At 47.5% G+C, this 8,630-nt stretch overlaps 1 protein-coding gene across 1 annotated transcript; it reads right to left on the reverse strand.

Moving 5' to 3' along the window:
• Positions 1 to 3,127: 3,127 nt before the first annotated feature.
• On the reverse strand, positions 3,128 to 3,769 carry LOC309412454 (forkhead box protein L2-like; the record flags this gene model as incomplete). Its single annotated transcript, XM_082009357.1, has 1 exon — positions 3,128 to 3,769. The coding sequence occupies one exon, from the start codon at positions 3,767 to 3,769 to the stop codon at positions 3,128 to 3,130; it is 642 nt and encodes a 213-aa protein (XP_081865483.1).
• Between the last annotated feature and the right edge of the window lie 4,861 nt (positions 3,770 to 8,630).

Genomic DNA, 8,630 nt, shown 5'->3' on the forward strand with positions numbered 1-8,630 from the left:
CCAGGTGCCTGGGCAGGCTGAGGGGAGGGCACCGCACCCCCCGGCTGACCCTGGACCTTTGGGTAACGCGAGGCTCCCAGAGAAAAATGATTAACTGGCCCTTCAGAAACTGCAGCAGCTGTTGCCCCTCTCCAGCAGAAGGTATTCCACAGAACAAAAAAAGAGAGGCCTTCTCAAAAAGCCCCCGCTTTGCAGCCTGCACGGGGCGTGAACTGCAGCCTTTGCTGCATTTGCACAGGAGGGCACAATTAGCGCAATTAATATGACCCAGACTGGGACCAAGACACCCTGCTGAGAGCCTGCAGCCCACAGGTGACAGGAGCCCAGTAAGAAGCATCAAGAGCAGCATACGGACATCCTTATGCAGGCAATCAACCTCCTGCTCCACCTGCCACCTCCCCAAAGGAACGGGGATGGATTGAGCACAACTCTAGGCAAAAACAAGGGAAGCTGAGCCTAGGAAGCAGAAGTACAGGTGTTTGGCTTAAACTGAGCCTGGGGAAGAGGAGGAGAGCAATTTCCCCAAGTGTATGATTGTTTATGGGTTTTTTCCCCAGAACCTAAATCAGTGACCAGAAGTTAGATACTAGCTGGCAATAAATTTAATTCTGCAAAAGTTCCCCGAGTCAAGACTGTGTTGCCTGCAACAGGGCCACCACAGGGTGTCCAAGGAGACCCCATGCACTGGACCTTTACCTGGGAAAGAATCAGAAAATCCCGTTCTTCGTGGGGATGGGGTGTGATGGAGCCAGTAAGTGAGGGTGCCTGTCCCAGTGGCACTACAGCCAAGGCCATAGAGAAAACTCTGAGCAAGTCTCCTCCAAGACTTGATTTTCTTCTACTTCTGGCTCTGGAGACCCATGCACAAAAGCAGACACGTACACAAAAGCACACACTTTCACTCTTCACAAGTTATCTACACAATAAAGTAGAAAGAAGATACTATCAGGGTCCAGGTCCATCTTACTAAGACTGGTTACACCGTACTCTGAAAGCACAGTGGCACCATTAGTTTACACACAAGCGGTTAGTTTATGCCTGAAGACATTACGAGTCCATGCATGAGCTTAAAGTTCAGGCATAAGCACACAACCGGTTCATACAGGAGGGCAAAGTTAGTTTATGCATGAGCAAACAATTAGTTAATACTTGGGCAAACAATTAGTTAATGCATGAGTGCACAAGAAATTTCACATATGACACCGGACATTTTCACTCTTTACCTATTACCTACAATGCAATAGGAAGAAGAAATACTGTGTCTATTTGTACTAACACCAACTATACCATACCCTGAAAGCAATCCTATTTGAACCAAAACAATTACCCAAGAAAACAGATTGATTTGTTCTTTGTACGCACACCTCCATTCATTATTTTAGAATAAAATGGGAGTCCTTTAGAAGAAAACAGTTATTACTCTTTCAAGCTCCAAAGAGTAAGGTCTGTTTTACAGAAAAGACATCAGCTGAAACATCATCATATTCAATGACCGCCATATGGTGCTTAGCTGATAAAACCACCTGTGAGAAGCACACACAAAGTCAGACTTTCAGAAACTCTTCCTATTTTCATAATTCTGTGCACAGTGGAATTAATGGCAGTGCAGAGGTCAAACTCAATACCCAAAATTCAGCAGCAGCTGTAGTTTCACATACATGTATTGTTTACATATGCTCTAAACCACAGCAGGGACTTAAAAACTTTGCCAAAATAGAGCCATGCATTATTTAAAACAAAAAACCCAGAAGAATTTGTTGCAATTACATACAGACTTATCAGCAGCTTCAAAAAGCAACCATTCTTACGCACTTGAACTCCACTTTGGGCACTGAACTGATTTTATAACCACAGTTCAAATACAGTTTTTCAAAGCACAGCAAGTGGTTTAAATCTTCAAGATTATTAGGAGCTACATGAAAAACGAAACCAAAAGGAAACAAAAAGCAACCTGAAAAATCATAAAACTGCAGTATCTTTAGTGCATTGGCATCCTGTAAGAACTACTGTGAAGTTGTTGCCCCAGCTAAATTAACAGTATTTCCATGCTAGAATTTAAAGATGACATTCTGAATCACTTCGTAAGTATAAGGACGTGTAAGATAACTATAAAACTAGACTAAAGTTGCACCTTCTTTCAAGGATCATCAAGGAAGCGTCAAAATAGTTTAAGTACTTTCTGAAGCCACAACTCTTATGAAGTACTATTTATTAAACAAGTCATAAAATATAAAGCAAGTGCTGCTCTTCACATAACAGTATTTCAACTCTTCTCCCTTAAACAGTTCTTATTTGATGCGTATTTTATCTCTGAACCCTTATTCTGAGGGAAACACATAGAAACTACTCCCTCTGGAATTAAAAGGGGAAAAGACCTTACACAGTAATTATAGCATCATTTATGAGAAAAATGTTAACAATGAACATATGTAAACATATATAACAAGCAACAATATAAAATAATGCCTTACTGTATGAAAAATCCCATATATATTCACTTTAAATACAAAACCACAAGATCCCCAGTATTACTCTGAAGATCTCTGGGTTTTGTGTCTTGGTGGTGGTGGGTTTTTTTCCCCCCAAACCAAAAAACATATATATTGCTTTTTCATAAACCTTGGAAGAAAAGCTTCAAGATGAGTTTAAGGGCACTTGAAAAAATAATTTCCCTGCATGAACCAAGCTTCACTCTTGCAAGGACCAGCATCTACAGGACTCTTCATGTACGTTCAGATTCGAGAAGACACGAGATACTGATGAGCTTGCTCAAGTGCAGCAGCTCCCTTTCAGGCGTGCCTGAAGGTTCAAACAACAAAATCATAATCCCCGCCCAACCACCCAAATCCAAACCGGCTGAAGCGGTGCAGGAGCACAGGTCACACTCCTCGCAGCACAGGGGAGGAACAGGGTGGCACATCTCAGTCACCGCAGCTCTCTCCACCGAAGAACGGCTTCAGACAGCTGCAGAGCTGCTGTGCCGACAGGAACTTCTTGGGCCCGCCTTCCCCATAGCTGAGCGTGCTGAAGCCGCTTTCCCAGGGATCCGGTCGAGATGCAAAAGCACCCCGGAACCCGCCGCGGGAAGCCGGTCCGAGCGCTGCCCCGCGGCGCCCGGCCCGGGGGCTCACTTGAAGGCGGGGGGCAGCGTCGCCCCCGGGTCGCAGCTCCTTCCCAGGCCCAGGTCCGCGGGGCTGGGGAGCGGCCAGGCGGGCAGCCCCTGCGGCGGCGCCAGGAGGGCGGGCGGGCCCCAGCCGGGCAGCTCGGGGCAGCAGCACCCGCGGGGCAGCGGCAGCGCGGCGCAGGGGCCGTGCCGGCAGCCGGCGGGAAGCGGCGGGGGAAGCGGCGGCGGCAGCGGCGGCGGCGGACAGGGCGCGGTGGCGGGGGGCGGCGGCGGCGGGGTCGGGCGGTGCGGGCGGCGGCGGCGGCGGTAGTCGCCCCCCGGGAACATGTCCTGGAAGGCGGGGTCCAGCACCCAGTCGCCGCCGCGGCGGGGGCCGGCGGGGCCGCCGCGGCGGGGCAGGCGGCGGAAGCAGGGGTTGAGGCTGAGGTTGTGGCGGACGCTGTTCTGCCAGCCCTTGGGGCCGCCGCGGTAGTAGGGGAAGCGCCCCGCGATGTAGGCATAGATGCCGCTGAGGGGCAGCCGCTGCTCGGGGCTGGCGCGGATGGCCATGGCGATCAGCGCCACGTAGGAGTACGGCGGCTTCTGCAGGGCCTCCGCCGCGCCCGGGCTGCCCGCCGCCGCGCGGCCCGGCTCCGCTTCCCCCATGGCCCCGCGCCCCGAGCCCCGCCGCCGCCTTTCTAAACCCTCTGCCCGCCCGCCCCCCCCCCCCCCTTCCCGGCCCGTTGGGGGTCGCGGGCGGGTCAGGACGTCGCTTCGGCTTCGCAAACCCAAATACCGAGGAGCGGGTCAAAGGCGGCGGCGGCGGGGGGGCGGGGAGCGGAGCCCGGGGCAGGGGCAGAAAGGCTGCGGCGGGGCCCCGGGGAAGCACCTGCGGTCAAACCAGGCGAATATACCGGCTCTTACCGTTCGGGCGGGATGGGGGGCTCAGCTGCAAGCCTGTCCCTTAGGGCGCCAGGGCGTCCGGCTCTTGGGGCCCCGCACGCCGTCACCGCGCGCCCAGCCGGTACCCCGGCATCATGGCCGCGAGGGGGAGCGGGAGCCGGGCCTTGCAGGTAGCGAGGGGAACGGCGGAGCGGAGCCCCGTGCCGCAGCCGTCTGGCTTTTATCGGTGTCGCAGTCGTGCAGGCACCGCGATTCACCCAACGCTTCGAAATACGCCCGTATGTGAAGAATTGTTAGCGGAATGATTGGTAACTGCCTTTGGAGTAAGCTCATTAAACACCACGTCCTCCTTTAAAGGTGTTTCTTTGACCACCCTTAATTAATTAAAAAAAAAAACAATCAAAAACCACCAACAGCCCTCAAGTAAAAAAAAAATATCATGACTCACTAGTCTGGAAGGAATCAGTTCCTCTTTCCAAAAGTTGTACAGAGCTAAGGAACAGAAGGAAAACATTGATGACTATCAGGCTCTTGTTCTCCCTTCACAAAAACTACCACCAGTAGCTCTATAGGTCATGTCTCAGTTTAAAAATACCGTACAGATCTTTGAACGGAAAGCCTTCGCTGGGCTAGATGGAAATATTTGAACTATTAAGAATGAAACGTCCCTACTGGTTGTACCAAACCTGCCAACCGCAGGAGAAGGAAGCTCTTTGATGGAGCACTGGAAGACTCACCTGTATGACCACAGTTTAGTTCTTTTTCTGCTAGCCCTGTGCAATGGAAAAGAAAGTAAACAGAACACCACTGTTGAAAATAAAAACAGGCTGCAGAACCAAACAGGTCTCTGCCACTGAAAGAAGAGGGGGAGAAAGGAAGAGTGCCCAAGAAGTGCATCCCCTCCTGCATAGCAATACACTGAACTTGTCCAGGTATTTAAAGACAAGACAGAATACTTTGCCAGGTCCTAAAACAAATTAGCAGCACATTCTAACAAAGTAAAACATGAGTCATAAAAGTGTAAATGGAGGAAAACTACAGCCTTTGAAGCTTGTGCTTAGAAAGCCTATGTCTAAAAGCTTATGCCACCTGTTTCTTAATTTACATTACAAAACAAAACATAAATTAAAGAAGATAACACATAACACCAAAATCTTGGAAAGACTCTCAGCCTCCATCTCACAGAGGAAAAAAATCCCTTAACTGCTAAATGAATGCAAAGTGTAAGGTGTGCATACAACTTGACTGCTCTGAAACTTTGTGACCGTGCGTATGTTGGAACGAATTCTGGGGCTTCACTGAACACCCCTTACACATGCACAGTCCTTACCCATCTAAATAATCCTCTTGGCTTTCTTGCTGACATATGCACACTGGGAAGATGACTGCTTCAGGACCAAAGCACCTGCATTCAGCACCTCCCTTACAACCCCCCCTCCCCACCTTCCAAAGTACTGAAAATCCAGACAAAATGAAATAGTAACGGTGTTACCACGTGACCCTACAGTCATCAGCTGAGGTCACAGTTCTCTGGAAACAGGTATGTAAATGACAGTCCCTAACCTACAGTTCAAGACAGCAAGGTTCCTACGGGGGTGCAGCTGCATCCGGGCAGAAGTTCAGAACATCAGTTAATGGCAGGAGATGACTTCCCTTTTAACCGATGGAAAGCCTTCAAAGCGTAACAATGTACTGCCCCTTCCTCTTCCATCTCCAACTCATGGTCATGAGCTTCTCCTTGCTTTGGGGAAGCTCACAAAGCTTTGTCCTTTCTTTTAGTTCTTGCTAGCTTTGAAAGAGTGAAGAGATCTATGTTAATTTGACCAGACGCACACAAGCACAAATACTGCCTCCCTTTCCCCCAAAAATACTCAGCTCCCCAAGAAATACAATCACACTAAGGTGAAAACTTATCTGTTTTTATTTTTTAAAGAAAAATATTCCTCTTTAAACACAAAGCATGAAATAAAAACCTCTGAGGAACAGCTTCTCCTCCCTTGGAGCGCATTTAACTAAACTGTACAGTGTTAGAGCTCCCCAAACAAGTATACACACATGACATAGTATTTCTTTCACAGGAAATAAGGTTTATGACTCAAATTGCCCTCCTCACCCTCTCTAGATACCCACTACATCCAAAAGTACTCTGTCCCTTACTCCCACCACAGGACACAGTGATGATAATTTCTGTATGCAATGTATATTTAAAAAAAAAAAAAAACAAAAACAATGCCCCCCCCCCCAAAAACCCAAAACAACCCCAAAAAAGTATTGGCCAAATTGGCCCTTTTTAGCCTTTGTAAGAAATGTCTGTGAAAGAGGTTAAGACCACAGTTATTTCCAGGAATGATGCTTGGAAGAAAAAAATATAGCAGCATCCACAGGCAACACAAGCCCTTGATTCCAGCTGCCCTGTTTTAAGGAACCCAGTGAGTTCAGCAGTGTTTTACAGATGTTCCCATCACCCAAGAAGAGGGAATGGGAATAAAACATTCACAGGCCAAATTTGTCACTTGAGCAGACAGCCTAAAATTCAGTGAATCTGGCCTACATATGCCTGCAATGAGTTTTTTTCCACATTGCCACAGTGACCAATTTAACGTCTAAGATTTTATGCAAAAAGATATGATGACCTTCAGAAATCAGCAACTTGTTCTACCAATTCTCTCTATCCCATCAAATAGATATGTGCATAACATTTGTCACAACTGCTAAACTACCCAGACTGCAGAACTGGAATCAGACTCTAGAATCCAAATTCTTCCCAATTCAGAACAGCAAAATCATTCAAAGTCTCTGCAAAGTCTCAGAACATGCCTAACAAGCCCATATCCAAATTAAAAAGTACCTGGGTGTTTTCAAGGGAAGGTAGGTAATGGAAAAGGTCTGGAAACGGAGCTCATTTATATCCCACCTGATCATTAACTGTTGGTATTATTAAGTAATGCTCAATCCTTGATCAGACCATTTTGTAAAGAACTTTTCCGTTCCATACACTCCAGCAGTTTTTACAGTAGGAAAAATACTAGAAAAATAAAATCTCACCCCTGAACAACACTGTATGAAGATCAACATCATCCAAGATTTTTACAGGGGGACCAAATAATCTTTTGTTTCCTCCAAACCAGCTTCATATAGAAAACAGCAGCAAGATAGACGCAGTATCCAAGAGCTAGGTTAAGGCCAACAATATAAAGACAAACATGGGCTCAGATCTTTTGAAATGCAGAAACTCCCCAAACATTTTTATACATATGCATGCACACGCACACATACACATGTATACTTGTGTGTACTATTCAAGCAAAGGCTTCACAACTGTGAAAGCACCACTGGAGAGTGTTCTAGCACCAGAATGAAAAAGTTGGTTGTCTTCCCTCTTCAGCAATAAAATCCAAAGTCTGTATATTGCTTTGGACAAAGTCACCAAATACCCTTCCAAGAACAGTTTCAGTGAGCAGACTCAGAAGTGCAGTGACAGGTTAAAGTGTTCCTGTTCTGGAATAGGGCAAGAAGAGGTGTGTTGAGAGGCTGCAGCGTCTTAGTTGCTGGAAAGGAGGAGAAAAATGTATATTGCAATCTGGTAGAGACAGAGGCCAACTTGGACTCCAGGTGAGTGCGATGGTAAAACTCAGCGCAGACCGAGAGTGGAAGTGGAAAGTTTGCATACATGAAGTCACAGTGCATATCTGTTGGCATAATAAAGACAAGGAAACCCACAGTATTCTCCGGCAGGCTTGTCTCTGCATAGGAGGCTCCTGGGTATGCTGGAACTCAGGGCAAGGATCAACGAATGGGACGTCACACACTGCACCAGGACGTCATCGGACTCAAACAGCAGAGGTTTTAAACAGAAGCTTGTAAGTTGGTCTGCTAGCATCTTCCCTATACACATGCTCAAGTGAGCCTGCAGAAGTCTATAAAAGGGACAAAAATCTCTTTAACAGTAACGTTATGGGTCAGGTTCGGCTACAAGTAGCAATTCATGCAAGTTACAAAAGGATTAATCATCAACCTGCAGCACATCCTTCTGCTGCGGGTCTCCATCCTGGATTTAGGCCCTTGCATAGGTGGTGCTGGCTGTGCAGCCCTTTACCAACACTCTAAAGAGGCTGAAAGATGCAGAGTCAGGAACGGCATCTCCACAGTCTCTCAGATCAGCACGTGCGGGCAGAGGTCTGTCCTCTGCTGGAAAGATGCCCTGCAGGCAGTGAGCAGGCCTCGCTAGCAAGGGAGGATGGGGAGGAGCAGCTCGAAGTGGGCTGGTAAAACAATGCAGGAAGAAATGGAAGAGACAAAGAGTGACTTAATTTTTCAGTGCTTGAATCACCAGCAGTAAAGCCCCATTTAATCTGTCATAGAGCATGCTGATTAGAGTCTGGCTATCACTCACATGATGTACTAAGTGAGGCTGCAGTAGGAACACGATTAAAACATGCAAGAAAATAAAAAGTGAAGTGAAAGGAAGGGTGATCATCACTCCAAAGTGTGAATTTCAGGTTCAGAGCAGAGAATTATCAGCAGAGATACACTTTGGTTTTGTGCACATGCAAGAATACAATAGAGGGAACAGCAGCAGAACTGAAAGCGAGGAAAAGACACAGTAAGCATAACACTGTAATTC

The sequence above is a fragment of the Phaethon aethereus genome (assembly GCF_964289735.1).
Source record: "Phaethon aethereus genome assembly, chromosome: 21".
Taxonomy (NCBI): domain Eukaryota; kingdom Metazoa; phylum Chordata; class Aves; order Phaethontiformes; family Phaethontidae; genus Phaethon; species Phaethon aethereus.